General features: G+C 61.0%; 1 protein-coding gene across 1 annotated transcript; it reads right to left on the bottom strand.

Moving 5' to 3' along the window:
- Nucleotides 1-159: 159 nt before the first annotated feature.
- Nucleotides 160-18388, bottom strand: MUC4 (mucin 4, cell surface associated). The gene is made up of 32 exons (XM_086468595.1): nucleotides 18264-18388; nucleotides 16931-17028; nucleotides 16430-16639; nucleotides 12771-16334; nucleotides 12003-12146; nucleotides 10011-10250; nucleotides 9536-9675; nucleotides 9166-9330; nucleotides 8929-9084; nucleotides 8617-8747; nucleotides 8293-8381; nucleotides 7806-7982; nucleotides 7562-7705; nucleotides 7332-7451; nucleotides 6914-7119; nucleotides 6117-6195; nucleotides 5847-6017; nucleotides 5558-5752; nucleotides 5123-5359; nucleotides 4683-4817; nucleotides 4400-4578; nucleotides 4122-4281; nucleotides 3927-4025; nucleotides 3170-3352; nucleotides 3003-3076; nucleotides 2617-2681; nucleotides 2128-2327; nucleotides 1740-1908; nucleotides 1480-1653; nucleotides 626-663; nucleotides 443-540; nucleotides 160-216 (listed from the first exon to the last, which is right to left on the bottom strand). The coding sequence occupies exons 1-32, from the start codon at nucleotides 18386-18388 to the stop codon at nucleotides 160-162; spliced, it is 8022 nt and encodes a 2673-aa protein (XP_086324721.1).
- Nucleotides 18389-18397: the final 9 nt, after the last annotated feature.

Here is an 18397-nt window from a genome sequence, read left to right as displayed (position 1 = left end):
GGAATCCTCCCACAAAGACCAGAACCCAGAAGGCAGCTGCCCGTCCCCTGCCTCCATGCAGGTGCTGTTACCGGAGACACCAAGAGCGGGTGGTGGGGCTGGCAGCAGCGTCTGGCTCCTCCGTGAGCCCAGAGGCACCAGGGCAGGACTAGTGGCAGGCTAAGGCTGCTGGGGGGGCTGGCTTGGAGGCCTGATGTGTGGTCTCTGGATCCTTACCTGTAAAAGAGGGACAGGCCACACTGTGCTGTCAGCACTGCACAGGCTCTGCTCTTCATGATGAGCTCAGGCAGCGGCACAGACCCCAGTGCCAGCCAAGGCATCCCTGGTGTTCCGGGATGAAGCATGGCTCCCAAGCGTCATTGAGGCACAGGGCCAGGACACTGGTCCCCAGCACACAGCCCCCCACCCCGACCATCCAAGGAACAACAACCCCCAGGCAGACCTGGACTGAGGGGTCGATGACCTGGAGCTGCGGTTTCCAACGCCTTTCCGGGGAGTGAGAGTGGGTGGGCTCTGCTTGTTCTTCTGCCATTGTCAGAGCTGGAATGGTGAAGATGAGCAAAGCTTGAAGAAGACTGGAGTGAAGTAGAGCCAGGGTGGGAGGGGTTTGCAGGGAAGTACTCACAGGAGAAGGGCCGTGGGCTCCAGAAGGTCTCCTTGGCCCTGGAAGGGTGGGAGCAGAAAGGGAATGACATGTCAGTGGGCTCTGGGAGAGCCCCTGCCTGGTCGTGGCACCCGGGTGAGATGGCAGAGGGGAGCAGTGACTGAATGTGGGGTCTAGATGGGGCTAAGGAGGATAAGCCCCAGTTGCTGTGCGCACACAATTTCTTGCCTTTCCACAATGCAAATGAACAGAGGTACTGCCCAAAAGCCCTGCCTCCAGGGCCAGCAGGGAGCCAGTAGCAGGGGCAGGACACAGCTCTGACCGGCACGGGGGACTTGGGGTGCTGAGCTTCCCCTGAGTGTGGATGCCACGCCAGGACCAAGGGCTAGGGAGGAGGGAAGGAAATATTGGCACTTCCACTCCAGCCTTGCACCTCGTCAGTTATCTGCTAACTCCTGCTCTGGAGCAGAGCAAGGTCCAAATTTCCAGAGGAAGGTGAATTGCTGTGGGAATCATTTGGATGGTATTCAAATTAAAATTAATAGAAAGCCTGTTTGTAGCCGAGCACTGGGTGAGATGAGGAAGAAATGCAAATATTTCCTGACGTGGAGGAAAAGGGAAAGTAATGTTCAACCCACTGATGTTATCACACCCCTGAGCAGCAGATGACTGGGAAAGGGGCTGGAAGACACCAAAAGATCACCTAGCCTAGCCCCTTTCCCAGAGCAGGCTCCCTCTGCCCAGGACATATGTGTCCCACCAGTGGTGGATTTTCCAGAGATGGGTTTTCCACTAGTTTTCCTTCCTGACACCCAAGCTCCTTCCCTGCCGCACCCACAGCACCCACCCCTGCACCGGCCCAGCCCATAGCTCACCCCTGGTGCTGCCGGCGGTGCCAGCGGCAGAGGCACAAGGCCAGGCAGGTGGTGGCGAGCAGGAGGCAGAGCAGAGCCAGGGTTCCCAGCAAGATGCCAAGGAAGGCGGGGAGGCTGACGGCCAGCCGCTCACACTGGGCGCCAGCGGGGGAGAAGATGGAGAAGGGGAGGCAGCTGCAGACGGAGAGGGAGAAGCGGTGAAGTCGTGGGGTGAAGTGGCCATGCCAGGTGGCCTCATCCACCCCCGGCATTGCTGATACCTGCACATGGGCCCCTCGGGCAGGTGCTGGCACTGGCCGCCATGCTGGCAGTAGCCCATCTTGCAAGGGGAGATGCAGATGAAGCCGACAGTCCCTGTGTAGTGGAGCCGGTAGCCTTTGTAGCCATACAGACCACAGGGGAAATAGCGCCTCAGCTCAGCCACTGTCACTGGGGAGAGGAGACATGGGTTCAGCTACACGGCAGTGTCACCCCTCGGTGTTTCCCCAGGTCTCCCTGAGCTGGATCCATGCCTGGGGTGAGGACTGCTACCCACCCTCCTCCCCTGCGGGTGTTAACCCAACCCCAGGGCACGCAGAGTGATGGGGACAATGGGGACAGTAAGGTGATCCTCCTGGGCTCCCCAGCTTGGAACTGGGAGAAACTCACGCTTCACCAGGTCGGTGATGTTGTCCCGGCGCAGGCGCTGGAAGAGGAGGTGCGTGCCCACCTCCCGCCGCCTCCGCCGCCCATTGAAGGCACCAGTGATGGCCCCCGGCAGCTCCTCGTTCAGGAACCGGATGACGGTGCCGCGGCTGTCATAGGCAAACTCGGACACCACTGCAAAGGTGAATCCACCGCTGTCTGTCCTGTGGGGAAAAGATGGGTCTGCTGGTGGAGTGCTGCTCCATCACAGAGGGATGGAGTTTCACCATGCCTCAGTTTCCCCATTTGGGGGGTGGTAAAGAAGGGACGAGGCAGGAGATGGAAGGTGCCATGGGCCTTGTATATCCAAGGGTTTATCAGCATCAGGGCTGGAAAAGCAGACTCTGGGGTGGGGGAAAATGCCCTTTGTGCCCCAAATCCTGTGGCCCCATGCCCAGCCCTGCCCTGCTGGCTCCCTGGGGTGGGCACGGGGCCGTTCCACAGCTGACTTACGTCTGAGTGATGTTGGTGTTGCTCTGGAAAGCCTTTACCTCCAGGGAGCCCAGGATGGCTGAGACCTGTGGTGGGGGAGTGGGAGGGTGTTAGGGGAGGGCAGGACGGCACTGGTGCAGGGAGAAGCTGAAGGGCGACACGGGCACAGTGGCCGAGCCCCAAGGGCTGCTCTGGCCTTTCATTCACACGCTAGGGACCTGGCACACGGCCATGGCTGCAGGCAGCATCACATGGCTGGTGCTGCCTCCATTTGGCCCAGGGATCTGCTGGATCCCTGGGGATGCTGCTGGAGTGGGGCGCATGGAGACACGGGCGCCCCAAGCTGCCATGCTGCCTGGTGTGCCGGTGCATCCCCCTCCCCAAGCCCACCCCCTCTGGTGACGTACGGTGCCATTGACTTCGCTGGCAGTGGCGTTTCGCAGAGTCCTGACCCGCAGCTGAATGCTTCTTCGGGGGAGATCTGCTGGGGGGCAAGCCACAGCGGTGGCTCTGGCATCCCAGGGTGGGGGTGAGGGGGTTGGGGTTCACCCCCCCACCAGGCACAGGCACCCACCTGTGCTGGGCAGCGGCCGAAAGTCCCCCCCCGCAACCAAGCAGCGTTGATCAGTGAAAGGCGGGGGGCAGGTGCAGGTGGGGGAGCAGGTGATGAGGTGCAGGTGGCAGTGTCCCCCGTTGCTGCAGTAGCCCTCAGGGCAGGATTGGGAGCCACAGGCTGAGCCACAGCCTGGCCACTCGCCTGCGGGATGGGGAGCCCAGGTCAGGTGGAGGCATGAGCTTGGCTGCAGAGGCAGAGCCCCAGCACACTAATCCATCCTCAGCTGCTCTGTGAAGTTTTTCTTCCAAGTTTTGGAGTTTTTCTTTTTATAAATAAATTCAGATCTTCGAGAAAAAGCCCTGCACCCCCTCCTCCCAGCTGGAGCCTTACGGCCTTGTGAAATCCCAGCCTACTGCATCAGAACAGGAGCAAAAACCATAGCCCCAACCCCACCACAGCCATCTGAAAACAGGATTTGATTTTAGCGCCCCCAACATCCACAGGTGCATTTGAACTTCAATGGGATGAGATTACTTTTTTTTTTCTTAAAGAGAAAAATTTGCACAGGAAAAGTTTCCCTTCCAGGCAGATTAGTGAGATCTGCAGCTGGACTCTGGTCCCTTCTGCTAAGGACAGCAAGGGCTTGAGTTCAGAGCTCAGCCAGCTCCCCCTCCTCTCCTTTCCAGCCAGTTTGGTTCCCACAGGACTCCCCATCCACCAAGGTCCAGGGAATGATGGGGATGAGGACCATGCCTGCCAGGGACCACATACTCACCCTCTTCGCTTGTCGGGCAGGAGCAGGTGTAGCTGCCCACCGTGTTGGTGCAGGTGGTGTTGCCCGGGCACACCGTCCCCTGCATGCACTCGTTGATATCTGCCAAGGCAATGCAGCATGGCACCAGGAGAAATACTTTGGCTGGGGTCCCATAGGCACCCCGGGTTCCTGGTGGACACGGTAAGCCCTCGTCACCTGAACAGTGCCTCCCATCGCCCGTCAGGCCGGCTGGGCAGGGGCCGCAGCCGGTGTGCGAGTCGCAGCCCACGCCGGGGAAGCATCCCTGGGCGCAGGGGTCCGGAGGGTCCTGGCAGAAGGGACCTGAGTAGCCGCCCTCGCATCTGCAGGCTGCCAGCTGGGAAGGGGATGGTGACAGTGGCTTAGGGGACACAAGGAGGATGGGTGCACAGAGAAGGCAGCCAGTGCAGCTGACAGGCATGGTGTGGCACTGTAGGAGCTTTCTGGCACGCTACCTGCAGGGAGGATCCCCCGAGGGTGGCGGTGTCGCTGTAGTCGCACTCCTGGCTCCTGTTGCAGCTGCAAAGGGTGAAGCGGAGCTGGAGGAGGGCGGAGAGGTTGTTGGACCCAACAGCCTCCAGGTTGACGGTGAGTGGGGCAGTGCCATGGGGCTCCCACGTCAGGGTGCCGCTCTCTGCCAAGAGAAGTGGTGGGAGTTAGGGGAGGTGGCAGAGGAAAGGGACTGGGTGGCCTGTGTCCCCCCATCCCATCCCAGCTGCCCCATCTCTCCTTCCTTACCTGATATGTTGAGCTCTGGTGAGAGGTGGGGGACAAAGCGTGCTCCCACCCCCACAGCATGGTACTGCCTCCTGACCCTTTCTGTCCTGAAGGCCGTGAGCGACGCATCACCGGTGATGACGGGAGGGAAGGCATCTGAGGAAAGAGCAGCCCAGCACACATCTGGTTGTTTGCTACGTGGCCTTGGCACCTCTTGGCTCCAAGTCTTTCCTGGTAAGGGTGGGACCCCAGGTAGATGCTACTATGACCGCCCACAGACAAGGCCCTCATGTTGCACAGAATGGTGACATCTCCCAGGCTTGGAGACCAGCAATGCAACTCCGAGACCTTGATGACTTCTCCCCTGCCTCACATGGAGCAAGAGAGCCCAGGGAGGGAGCAGGGCACTGCCCAGTTACACAAGCCGTGCCCCCTTGGAGGTGAGGATCTGTTCCTCTTACTGAGTACTGTCTTCTTCTGCTGGAAGTCGGCTGCAAGGCTCTGGGTGGCCAGGCCCAGGGCCACATCCCCTGTGCTCAGTGAATCGTAGATGCACTCCTTGCTGCCACGGCACTGTGAGGCTGCCAGCTGGTACTGGCTTTCATTCTCCTGCTGCAGCCGGGACAAGAAGATGGGTGTGAAGTTCATTACTGGTGAGTCCAGAGGCTGAGCAAACAGGCTGTGCTCTCCAACAGCCCCTGCAAGAGAGCACACCATGGGTACAGCCTTGTTTTTTTAAGGTTTGTTATATTTTAGGGCTCATTTCCACAGAGCAGTGAGGAGACCAAAGGGCTTCCCTGGCATCACTTTTGCTCAGGCAAGTGTCTAAATATCTCCAGTTAAAGAATGGCCAGAAGGTGCAGGATCATCAAGGTGGATCCCCAGCCTGGACTTACAGGTCATCCCGTAGCTGTAGATCTCCTCCTCACTGCTGTTCACAGGGATGCTGGTACCATTTGGCATCTGGAAGTCATCTGCAGGGTCATGGTCCCACACACCTGGTGGAGCATCACCAGAAGACTGGAGTGCCCCATGCTGGGGTTGACCTCCTCTCTGGTGCTGGCCGGTGTTTATACCCAGGGGTCCCTGCCCTCACAAGCATGTTCCCCCAGAATTTTCCAGCCTGCTTTAAGGTGGGAAGGGGACTTTGCACCCTGGCTCTGCAGCAGTGCCAGAAGCCCTCACCCAGGAGGCCCTTGGTGCTGTTGCGGTACCGATCGGGCAGGCTGCAGACCGCGCTGAGGATCCTGGATGTGCCCAAGATGGAGACAGCGATGGCCCCGTCGAAGACAGCTGTGACGGAGGAGGCATTGACCAGCAGGACACCGAGGCTGTAGTACACCTCAGCTCCCATGTCTGCAAGAGAAGGAGAGCACAGAGGGAGAGTCCACACAAAGCTGGGATCTGAAACATTGCTCCTGCTACACTTAACATTTAACAGCTTATCCTGCTCACCTTGGGAGTAGGAAAACTGGATGGATTCATCATTCAGGAGGACTTGGATGTCACCCTGGCTCCCCAAGTTCCACTCAACCTGCAAATCACAACAGATGTCTCAGTCAGTCCCTCTGCTTGTCCCTTCCTGCCGTCCCCCCATGCTGGGGACACCTGAGCTAAACCCCATTCTCCTCCAGCCCCAGCAGAGGGGCTCAGCCCCGGGGGCCATGTTGGTGTGTTCTTCACCACAGCAAATCCATGATAAAGCAACTTTGATGATTGCACAGAAGAGGATAGCAAGCTGTCCCCTGTCACTGCCGGCATGGTGCACGCACAGGCCACCACTGTTGCTCGTCTGACTATGGCAGCATGGAGAGCTGTGCTGGTGGGCTCCAGGTTCTGACCCCCTCCTCACGCTGCTCAGCGGCTGCTTCTGGTGACACCAGGAGACTTTGCTTACTGAAACGGGTGTGGGGAGCAATTCTGCAAAGCAAGGAAGAGTACGTGCTTGTGCTAATATGTCTGGAGAAGTCCAGCTGTTGGGACGAAGGGTGGGCAATTAAGAGGGTGGAGCAGACCGTGTTCCTGCAGAGCTTCAGGCCCTTGCTGGCCACCTTGCAAGAGGTGTTAGAGTTGTGTCTTGTTAGTCTTAGTCCGAGCCACCGCTGTCAGCCCTTTGTTGGGGTCATGGGAGGTGGCAGGAAGAGGACAGGGGATTCTCCTCGGGTCCTGGACACTTGTAGGTGATGCCCAACCTGCCAGAGGGGTCTCTCCTGTTAGAAGCTCAAACTGATACCAAGGTGGCTCCTACTCACTGTTGTGGTGGTGGTGGTGGAGAAGTACTGGGCAGCGAAGGCCACAAAGTTGGTGGCCTGGGCTGTGCCAGTCTGGGCCGTGCGTCCGTGCAGCACGAAGCTGGTCTGGGCATCGCTGGCCAGCAGCAGGACAAAGTCCCCAAGCCCATTGAAGGTGTATGTGAGTCCATCCAGGGTGGTGATGTGGGGGTCCCCGAAGGCGCTAGCTGGTGTCCAAAGGAGATGGAGCCATTTTGGAGGGAGGAAGAAAAGAAAATGCTGGTATCATTGCATGGAGGAGAGCAGCCCCTGGTGCTGTGCTGGGTTCAGCAGTTCCCACTGGGATGCTGCAAATTGTGGTTAATGCACGGTGTCCGCGTACGGCCGTGCCACTCACTCAGTACCCTGGCACACAGGAGGTAGATCCCGGGGGACTCACCGGGGGTTGGTGGCACGTATCCCTCGCAGCCGACCCTCGGTCTCTTCTCAGCAAACCTGGCACAGAACAGGGGCTTCCCCACGCGCCGGCAGCACCAGTCAAATGCCTCCAGCTCCCTGTCTGTGGAGGAAGGCAGCTGAGCACTGGGCGGTGCTGGGGTCCCCGCTGCACCTGCAGAGCACTTGGAGTTCAGGGTGTTTTAGGGCAAGGGAGAACTGGTGCCCACTTACCAGTGGTGAGGTGGATGGGGAGGCTCCATGCTCTCTCCTGCCAGCCTTCGAGCAAGCTCCCATCTTGATACAGACACCGCACCCCAGCTCCAGCTGGGCTGGGGGACACAGTGCGCAGCATCCTCACGGAGGCATCCGCCAGGCCTGAAATAGTGGGGGGGGATCATGGCCACCTGCAGACCAGGAGGGGGCCCCCTGCCATCCCCCCACCCCACATCTGGCCCTGGGAGGCTGTGCTTGGCACCTCTGCTCCAGCGGTAACGGAGGTCCAGCTCTGCCTGGGGCTGGGAGCAGGGGCATGGTGGCAGCTGATCATTCCAGGCGGCCGGCACTGGCTCTGCGTCCAGCCACTCCAGGCACCGCAGCCTGTAGTTCACTCGGGAGCGACTGTCCAGCCTGTATATCCACAGCCCTCGCACATCTGGGAGAGCAAACGGAGAACAGCACAACTTGGTTGGGGTCTTGCCTTGTGCTGAGGGGGATCCCGTGAGACAACTGTCCCCGGCCATTGACCTCACACGAGGTCTCCAGGCTCCCTCTAGAGCCAGTGTGGCTGTGGCAAGCCACAGCAGGACACAGGACACCAGTGCTCTGCTCTCGGTGGCCAACCCTTTCCTGGTGGCTTCACTGGCCCATTACTTTGCAGGGATACATGCTGGGGACATGCTCCTGGCACAGAGCACACGGCTCCTTCCATCCCACCCACTCTGAGGGCTCCCCCAGTGCCATACCAGTGCCGGCGCTGCTGTGCTGATCAGGTCGGTATTTGACAGCTGGTGGCTTTTGAGTCAGCTCGTTATTTTGGGCATAGCCATCACCGCTGTATGGAGAGAGGAGGTTTAGGTTCACCCTCCTAACACAACCCTCCTCGCCTCTCCGTAGAGCAGCTAGGGTGGGAACTGCTGCTGTTTGCAGGAGAGAAGGTTTAAAAAAGGACAAGGTTGCTCCGAGGGTGGGAGCTGTTCTGTCCTGGCGATAATGTCTCCAATGGTCCCAACATAGCTCTGGGAGAAATCCCTGCCCTCCCAAAATGCAGCCACACATGTGCACAACACCTGGAGAAGCCGATCAGCACATTGCCCGCAGCCAGCTTGGCATAGTCCCACCGCATCCTGCTGTCCTGGTAAAGCAGCAGAGCGAAGGAACGGTTCCCATCGGTGGTGAGGACTGCCTGGTAGGTGCTCGTCTGGAGAAACCCAAGGCATCCCCTTTAGCACCCCCAAATCCTCCCTTGCTCTCCCCGTAGTACAGACTGAGGCGGTGAGACCTGAAATGCATGCACCAACCCACAGGAGACCAGCAGCCCAGCCCTGCCCCAGCCATCTCTGGTAATGGTCTCCTCTGTCACCTGGGTCCCCACTGTTTACCTGAGTGTCATCCTGCTGGGATGGGTATGCTGGAGCCTTCTCCCATGTCACCTTCAATGTCCATTTTGCTACGTAGGGAGTTTTCAGGTATTTCTCAATCTTTGCTTCCACGTCACGGACAAGGGGGTTTTGGGTAGAGCTGAGGGTGGAGTACTCCTGCCAATTGGCAAGAGAGAGGGTTAAACGAGCAAGCTGGGAGCTGGGGTCTCCCAGGAGAACATCTTTGGTGTCCCCGACCTGGTACCAGGTGGTGCCAACACCCTGGGAGAAATCTGCGTCGTCCCAAAAGGCGGCCACCATTGGCAAACCTTCCTGGCCACTGAAGCCTTGGGGAGGTGGGTTGGGGTTGGAGGGGATGTAGTTGTCCGTGGGTGGGAAAATGATCTGCCCGTTATCTGTAAACTAACCAAAATAACTTGTTATTTGCTGACATCCCAAGCAGCTCCTGGGATGGCTTTTAGCCTTCATGGGTGAGCAGAAACCAGCCATTTTAAATTGCAAAAAAAGTTAACATGCAGAAGAAATTCAGTTTCTGTTGCATTTCTGTTGGATTTTTTCTGCCAAAGAGGCTGTACATCTCTTACGTGCTCAGCGAGGGGGAACTCACGTAGAGAGCATCCTGCAGTGACTTCCCAAAGGGGAACCCAATCTCTGGCTTGAACAGGGGGCAGTTAAAATCCACCGTTCTCTGGACGCACTCTTTGTCACCTCCATCCATGCCAAAGGGGTAGAGTGGAACTGCTGGCACTGACACGGGCAGGGGATTAAATGAAAAGGTGAAAAACTGTAACTGTCTGCTCCATCCTTCCAGCGGGCAGGGCAAACTCACCTGCTTGCCGCTGGGATGCCATGCCTGCACTCCCCATGGCCAAACCAGCTTGTAACCCAATTTTTAACCCAGTTTTCAACTTGTAATAGGATGCTCTCAGATGTCCTATTTTACCTTTCCCTGTGAATCTGGCAGCACAATGTGCAATGCAGGCGAGTCACCGTGGGCCGGGCCATACCCTCAGCCATCACAGTGCTTGGCCAGCTGAAACCCCCACCTGCTTCTCACTTTTGGAAGAAGAGTATCTACTTACTGATAGGCCCATGGGAGGGTAGGGACTCAGGGGCAGGATTTCTGTGGCCAGCAGTGGTGCGGACAGGTGTGTCTGGGGCTGGGGTCAGAGCCATCTTTGTCCTGAACGCAGGAGCCAGGGCTGTGGCAGGGCTGGTGCTGCCAGGTGGTCTCCACGGTGCCACAGTGCTTGGGACCATGAGAATTCCTTCCTGATTGCCTGGGCTCACTGGGGCTGTGGAACCAACAGCCACGGAGCTCCCTGAAGGGATAGCAGTGGTGCTGCCTGCAGCAACGGCCGTGGTGCTACCTGCAGGGATGCCCGTGGTGCTACCTGCAGCAATGCCCGTGGTGCTACCTGTAGGGATGGCCGTGGTGCTGCCTTCAGCGATTGCCGTGGTGCTGCCTGCAGGGATGGCCGTGGTGCTGCCTGCAGTGTTGTCTGTGGTGCTGCCTGCAGATATGGTCGTGGTGTTGCCTGCAAGGATGGCCGTGGTGCTGCCTGCAGGGATTCCCGTGGTGCTGCCTGCAGGGTTGCCCATGGTGCTGCCTTCAGGGATGGCCATGGTGCTGCCTGCAGGGATGGCCGTGGTGCTGTCTGCAGGGATGCCTGTGGTGCTGCCTGCAGCGATGGCCGTGGTGTTCCCTGCAACGATGGCCATGGTGCTGCCTGCAGGGATGGCCGTGGTGCTGCGGGCAGCAATGCCCGTGGTGCTGCCTGCAGGGATGGCCGTGGTGCTGCCTGCAGCGATGCCCGTGGTGTTCCCTGCAGCAATGGCCGTGGTGCTGCCTGCAGATATGGTCATGGTGCTGCCTGCAGCGATGGCCGTGGTGCTGCCTGCAGATATGGTCATGGTGCTGCCTGCAGGGCTGGCCGTGGTGCTGCCCTCAGGGATGGCCAAGGTGTTCCCTGCAGGGATGGCTGTGATGCTGCCTGCAGTGATGCCCGTGGTGCTGCCTGCAGATATGGTCGTGGTGCTGCCTGCAGCAATGCCTGTGGTGCTGCCTGCAACGATGGCCGTCGTGCTGCCTGCAGGGATTGCCGTGGTGCTGCCTGTAGATATGCCCGTGGTCCTGCCTGCAGGGATTGCTGTGGTGCTGCCTTCAGGGATGGCCGTGGTGCTGCCTGCAGGGATGGCCGTGGTGTTCCCTGCAGCAATGGCCGTGGTGCTGCCTGCAGCGATACCTGTGGTGCTGCCTGCAGCGATGGCCATCGTGCTGCCTGCACGGATGGCCGTGGTGCTGCCTGTAGATATGGCTGTGGTGCTGCCTGCAGGGATGGCCGTGGTGCTGCCTGCAGTGATGGCCATTGTGCTGCCTGCAGATATGGTCATGGTGCTGCCTGCAGCGATGGCCGTGGTGCTGCCTGTAGATATGGCCATGGTGCTGCCTGCAGTGATGGCCGTGGTGCTGCCTGCAGCGATGGCCATGGTGCTGCCTGCAGGGATGGCCGTGGTGCTGCCTGCAGCGATGCCCGTGGTGCTGCCTTCAGCGATTGCCGTGGTGCTGCCTTCAGCGATTGCCGTGGTGCTTCCTGCAGGGATGGCCGTGGTGCTGCCTGCAGGGATGGCCATTGTGCTGCCTGCAGATATGTCCATGGTGCTGCCTGCAGCGATGCCCGTGGTCCTGCCTGCAGCAATGGCCGTGGTGCTGCCTGCAGCGATGGCCAAGGTGTTCCCTGCAGGGATGGCCGTGGTGCTGCCTGCAGCGATGCCTGTGGTGCTGCCTGCAGCGATGCCCATGGTGCTTCCTGCAGGGATGGCCGTGGTGCTGCCTGCAGCAACACCTGTGGTGCTGCCTGCAGCGATGCCCATGGTGCTTCCTGCAGGGATGGCCGTGGTGCTGCCTGCAGCGATACCTGTGGTGCTGCCTGCAGCGATGGCCGTCGTGCTGCCTGCACGGATGGCCGTGGTGCTGCCTGTAGATATGGCTGTGGTGCTGCCTGCAGGGATGGCCGTGGTGCTGCCTGCAGTGATGGCCATTGTGCTGCCTGCAGATATGGTCATGGTGCTGCCTGCAGCGATGGCCGTGGTGCTGCCTGTAGATATGGCCATGGTGCTGCCTGCAGTGATGGCCGTGGTGCTGCCTGCAGCGATGGCCATGGTGCTGCCTGCAGGGATGGCCGTGGTGCTGCCTGCAGTGATGGCCATTGTGCTGCCTGCAGATATGGTCATGGTGCTGCCTGCAGCGATGGCCGTGGTGCTGCCTGTAGATATGGCCATGGTGCTGCCTGCAGTGATGGCCGTGGTGCTGCCTGCAGCGATGGCCATGGTGCTGCCTGCAGGGATGGCCGTGGTGCTGCCTGCAGGGATGGCCGTGGTGCTTCCTGCAGCGATGCCCGTGGTGCTGCCTTCAGCGATTGCCGTGGTGCTTCCTGCAGGGATGGCCGTGGTGCTGCCTGCAGGGATGGCCATTGTGCTGCCTGCAGATATGTCCATGGTGCTGCCTGCAGCGATGCCCGTGGTCCTGCCTGCAGCAATGGCCGTGGTGCTGCCTGCAGCGATGGCCAAGGTGTTCCCTGCAGGGATGGCCGTGGTGCTGCCTGCAGCGATGCCTGTGGTGCTGCCTTCAGCGATTGCCGTGGTGCTTCCTGCAGGGATGGCCGTGGTGCTGCCTGCAGCAACACCTGTGGTGCTGCCTGCAGCGATGCCCATGGTGCTGCCTGCAGGGATGGCTGTGGTGCTGCCTGCAGCGATTCCTGTGGTGCTGCCTGCAGGGATGGCCATGGTGCTGCCTGCAGTGATGCCTGTGGTGCTGTCTGCAGATGTGGCCGTGGTGCTGCCTGCAGGGATGGCTATTTTGTCCGCCCAGGCAGGTGCCCCTGGAGATGTCTGGAAGCCAGGAGATGACATGCTCGCTGCCTGTCCCATAGCCCTGTTCCTGTTGGCTGAGGGAGAAGTGTTGCCCGTTGCCGGCTTACGGGTGCTGTCTCTGGCTGCCGGTTCCCTTGTTGCACCAGCCCCAAGAAGGGACTGGGGGGCTGTTGCTGGCTCCTCCACTGGGCTGTGCGGGCTGAGGAGCGGTGAACCAGGCACCGCAATGGCAGGACTGGAACCGAGGATGCCCCAGGACCGCCCAGTTGTCTTTACTGCGGAGGTATGCGCTGCTGGGGACAGGACAGTTTGCCCACCTCCACCCGCCTCATCGTGCATTACAGCAAGGTACAGGGTGCTGCTGGTGCTGGTGGCCTTTGCTGTTGCAGATGGCACAGCTGTGGTGGCCCCGGTCACCATGAAGGTCTCCCTGCCAGTTGAGGTGGCTGACAGGATGGTCTTGCTGGGGAACACGCTGGTGGATGTCGTGGTGGCCAGGCTTATGCTGCGGGTGTTGGAGACGGGCATGTCGGTGCTGTTGGTGCTGGCTAGGTGTGCTGCACCCTCGGTGCCGCTCTCAGAGGGGGTGGTGTCCACCCGAGTGGTGGTACCCCCTGCGCCTGACCAGGACATAGCTGTAGTCTCCCATGCATGTGTGTGGCCAACAGCCAGCAAGGAGTCCCTGGCCAGGGGGCTGTCCTCAGCAACTGGGCTGAGAACCCTTGAAGCTGGGTTGTGGGTGCCATCAGCAGCCTCAGGGGATGGCCTCGGGGTGACATGGGGGCTGTGCGGGGCAGAGGCACTGCTGGGGACAGCAGAGGGGGGAGTTGTGACCCCGCCAAGACTGGCATCACTTGCTCCCGGTGCTGGACCAGTGATGGTGATTCTGAGAGTGACAGAGGGTGCCGCCACCACCGGATGGGTGTTCCTGGGGACACGAGGGGACACACTGACATCTGGTTCAGCAGTGCTGTGAGAGAGGCCAGGGAAAGGTATTATAACTGGCTCTGGAGCTGTGGGTGACACCATGCCCACAATGGTCACTGAAGCAGGGCTTTTGCTGCCCAGGGCAGAGTGTGCCGACGGGGTGGCATCACTGGTGCCTGACTCGGATGCTCCAGCCATAGGAGTGGGCAACCCCAGGGGCAGCCCTGCAGCCCTGTTCCCTGTAGTGGGAGAAGTCATGTTCATGTCTAAGTCCATGCCTGTGTCCACGTCCATGGTGGGCTCAGCAGGGTGATAGCTGTGGTCCGATACAGCCGTGACTGGCCAAGAAGTGACACTGGCTGTGGCAGGGGGTGATGTTGACAGGACTGTCCCTAGGGGTGTGTCACTGCTGGGGGGGGTAGCTGTCATGGCACCTGCCCTTGTGTTTTCCACTGGGGTTGAGCCCAGAGCTGCCTGCGTGGTGCTGCCATCTCTGGGTTGCTGAGACCTGCCCCTGCCTCCTTCCACAGCTGCGTTTTCGGGAGTTGGTGGTGTCACAGGCTGGGCTGTCTTGCCAGTGGTGGTGCTGGGGAGGGGGCTGGCCATAGCCAGCACTGGGCTGGGGTTAGCCACAGCTGGCAGGGCCGACTGACCCTCCCTGGGAGCCAGGAGAGGCGGATCCACTGGGGTCATGGTTTTGGGAGCATCGGTCCCTTGGGCAGGTGGCTCTGGTGACAGCCCAGAGGTGACCATCACGTGGCTGGAAGCTGGCCTTGCTGCACTGGCACCTGGGTTCTTCTCTGTGCCCACCTCCAAGGACGCCATCCCCACTGTGGCGCTGCCATCGGGGCGGGGATCCCCTGAAGCACCCATTGCTGGTGGTGGGGTGGCTGGGGGCAGTGGGGACAGGCCTGCTGCTGTCTCTAGGGGGATGATGGATGGGGACACCCCTGGAGCCATCCGTGCAGTGGCACTGCCTTCCAGGAGAGGGGGGACATTTGCTCGCGATGCCATGGGGATGCTGGCTGACTCCAGGGTGCCTGGCATAGCTGTGCCCATGCCTGGTGCAGTGTTGGGTGACCACGTCTCTGCCCCTGCCACTGCCCCACGTTGGGGCCCAACCTGGAGTGGTGGGGCTGGTGCAGTTCCAGAGGTGACACCAGTTCTGGGGTGTGCTGCGCCCGCAGCATGGGGAGACAGCCCCTCTGGGGTGGCCTTGGTCTCCGGGGAAGCGGTGTCTGCTGTGGCTCTGGCACTGGGCTCACTCCTGATGGACACCGGCTCAGCACCGCTGCTTCCCAGAGCTGGGAACGACGAGGTGGGGATGTGCTCTGCAGCAGTGACATCCTCTGCCATAGTCAGCGTGCCTAGAGACAGTGCGGTGGCTTGGGGGTGGGTGACGGCGTTGGCTCCAGGCAGCCCCTCTCCAGCACTGCCGGGGGCCGCGCTGTGGCTGGGGGGAAGCGTCGCTCCTGCACCCGGCACAGCACCACCGGGGAGCCGGGATGAAAGGGCTGGAGGCAGCCACGTGGGAGGCACAGCAGGGTCCTGCGCGATGTAATGGCCGGCGTTGGGTAATGCGTGTGTCCCTGGCTCTATAGCCTCGCTGGTGCCAGTGGTGGCAGAAGAAAAGGTGACCTTTGCTGAGGATGCATTGGGGGGATCTGCAGATGGTGGGGCTGCCATCCTGGCTCCCTCTGTGGCTGCATGGGGGGGACCCCCGGGGAGGCCAGTGGCAGGGCTGGCTGAGGCTGCTGCTGGCTTCACAGGGCTGCCCGTGTCCCGAGAGATGCTGGCTGCTGTGGCCAGAGCTGAGATGGCTTCATCCAGCCCTGGTGTGACCTCCTGGGACAGGAGCACAGCGGTTGCGTGTGGCTTAGCAGAGCTCTTGCTGATGCTAGGAGGTGACGTCCCTGTGCTGTGCTTGTCCTGGGGGAGCGATGGCACTGGGCTCCGCGCTGTCCCCGGCATCCCCTCCGCACTGACAGCATTGCCCAGCTGCACTAACTCATTGGCATCAGTCAATTTGCCACTGACTGAGGAAGATGCTTTTGTCCCTGGCATTGGTTGGGCAGCCGGGACGTGTGCTGCTGGCTGAGACAGGCCTCCTGGTGTTGGGGTGGCACCGGCAGCTGCCATGGGTGGCTTGGATGCAGTCCCCTCTTGCACAGAGACAGTTATTCCCAGGATTGGCTCTCCAGGGATGCTGTCCAGAGCCACTCTGGGCACTTCCACAGCCTGCTTGGGAGCGGTGCTGCTGTTTGATGGTGGCTTGCTTTTCCCCGTTACGGCAGGGACACCTGGAACTGGGGACAATGTGGCTGTGGCTGGCCCAGCACTGCCACCACCTGTGGCAAGACCCATTGTCTGCACTGCTGGCACGAGGGACAGAAGCTGCCCATGCCGGATGGCGGTGGGAGCCGGAGAGATGCTGGTCGGGTGTCTGGCAGCTCCCGGAGAGGAGACCCCATACTCTGCCCCTACCTGGGGGCTGCCTCGCGTTGCTGGACCCCCAGGGAGAGCTGCTGTGCTAGGAGCCACCCCCTGCTCACCACTGGTCCTGCCTGGGACCAGTGCTCTGGCTGTCACCTGTGGCACCAGCCTGCCTGCGGGGTGAGACAAGGCAGCCCCAGCTAGATCAACCCCACTGCGGCCCCAGCAGGCAGGAACCTGCCCGCGGCCAGATGCCTGCCGGCCTTACCTGAGCCATGGCTGCCTGCGGAGGTGGTGGTCCTGCTGGCGGGAGAGGGGTGCTCCGGCTGGGTGGCCGCGGTGGTGGGAAATGCCTGGCATGTGCCCAGGTCCGGAGGCAGCTCGATGTTGGTGCTGTCACCCATGGGGTAGATGCTGCCTGGCTCTGCTGCGGCCGGTGCGGGGGCAAGGGGCTGCTCCCCTGTCTGCCCAGCTTCCGCTGGTGGCACAACAAGTAGGTGAGGGCAGGATGAGGAAAAAAACAACCTAGTGTCCCCATCACCCCCATCCCTCCTCCCTGCCACAGGAGGAAGGTGTCCCCAGCCCTTGGAGCCGGTCCCCATGCCAGGACCCCACAGCCGGACCAAAGCTGAAAGCAAGACAGGCACCATCCCCATGGGCGAGAGTCTCTAATTTGGCCCAAAAAATCCCCCCCGCCCCTTCCCCTGCCATGGTCAGGGGACCATGCCAAGGCTGTGGCACCAGCTGGCAGAGACATGGCAAACCCCACCTGGGCACTCGGGCTTGAACTTGCGGTGTTCAAGCAGCCGGAGTATTGTGCGCAGCCCACCGCCCATCACCCAGATGGTATCGGCCACCTGGTCAGCCCTGCAGTGGTGCGGGCAACCCCGGCACTTACCTGGCAGCACCCAGAGCCCCCACAGCACCCAGCTCCAGAGCAGCCGCTGGCGCTGGCACCCCATGGTTCTTCCTCGGAGGCAGAGACAGGGCTGTAGCTCTCCCTGTCCCAGGGGAGCGACGCAATGGGGTGGCTCCACCGGTGAGCACTCCCCTGGGTGGGGGGGACGTGGATGCCACGTGTCCTGCCTGGGGCACTGATGGCTCTGGGTCCTCCCAGCCTGCCACGGAAGTGGCTGCGTCCCAGTCCCGAGGACCCACTGATGCTGGGGGACACCCATTTAGCCATGGGAGGTTTTAAGGCCCTTCCCAGGGTGACCCCATAGTTGACATCCAAAGGTTGGGGTCCCCAACCCCCGGGGAGTATTCGTTGGGATGCAAAGTCACCTGGTCCAAAGGCCCTGGGATGATGAGCAGGGACAGGGATCTCCAGGACCTCTGGGAGGTCTGGGTCAGCCCTGAGTCCTGCACCCCCCGTCCTGCACCCCCCCACCCCCCCCACCCCCCCCGTTTGCTGTCGGGTCCCTGCCACGCTTGGCCGCTTGGCCAATAACCTCTGGCAGGGGTTGGCTGGTCGCCGAGGAGGAAGGAGGAAGGAGCAGCCTCCCACCGCTGCCTCGGGGTCCCGCGTGTTAACGCTGCCCCAGCCCCCTCCTGGCACCACCGCCCGGGGACCTGCGTGCTGGGGTTATCTGTGCCATCGCAGCAAGCGCCCACGCAAGCCCGGCCGGGGGGGTTGTTCCTGCATGGGCGGCAGGGCTGGGCCTTGCCCTGGGTTGCAGGTCACCTTCCACCGGGGACAGAGGTCAGGCGCTCCCAGACATGCAAAGGGACCCAGTGGGGCCACTACAACAAAAGACAGGTTTGCTTCTTTACGGGGCATAGCCCAGCTCTGGGATCATTTAAAGGCAGGGAAGTAAGTCGGTGAAGGTGTGGTGCTCTCCTCGCTTCATTGACGGCCGTCCCACCTGGCTGCCATGCCATGGTAGCTGCACCTTAGATGGGGAAACTGAGGCATGGAGAGTCCAGAGCACCTATGCATAGCCGTGCCCACAGCAGCACCAGCAAACCTCCCTGTCCCCGCGTTCAGGAAGGGCCGGGGGACCAGGGATGAGCGGAGCCATGGGTGCACATGGCACATAGGCGTTGTGGCTAGGTACCATTTGCCACAGGGAGGGATCCACAGCCACACCGAGGCAACTCACCGTGCCTGGCATGGTCTCTCCTCTGAAGCCACCAGCTCGTGAGCAGAGGACATCCTGGGGACCAGGTACCACCAATGCCCACAGACCTGGTAGGTTTGGGCACCAAGGTCCTCCTCTACCTGCATGGAGACTCC

Source organism: Leptosomus discolor, chromosome 7, assembly GCF_034619465.1.
Source record: "Leptosomus discolor isolate bLepDis1 chromosome 7, bLepDis1.hap2, whole genome shotgun sequence".
Taxonomy (NCBI): Eukaryota; Metazoa; Chordata; class Aves; order Leptosomiformes; family Leptosomidae; genus Leptosomus; species Leptosomus discolor.
The sequence above is the reverse complement of the archived record's forward strand: the minus strand, read 5'-3'. Positions and strand labels throughout refer to the sequence as shown.

Excerpts from the sequence above, each read along its gene's own strand:
- MUC4 (XM_086468595.1), bottom strand. The coding sequence starts at position 18,388 with ATGCAGGTAGAGGAGGACCTTGGTGCCCAAACCTACCAGGTCTGTGGG. Across the intron at positions 4,579-4,682 it reads ACCAGAGCTCAACATATCAG|AGAGCGGCACCCTGACGTGG; the intron begins GTAAGGAAGGAG and ends TTCTCTTGGCAG. Across the intron at positions 664-1,479 it reads CACCGCCGGCAGCACCAGGG|GGCCAAGGAGACCTTCTGGA; the intron begins GTGAGCTATGGG and ends CCACCCTTCCAG.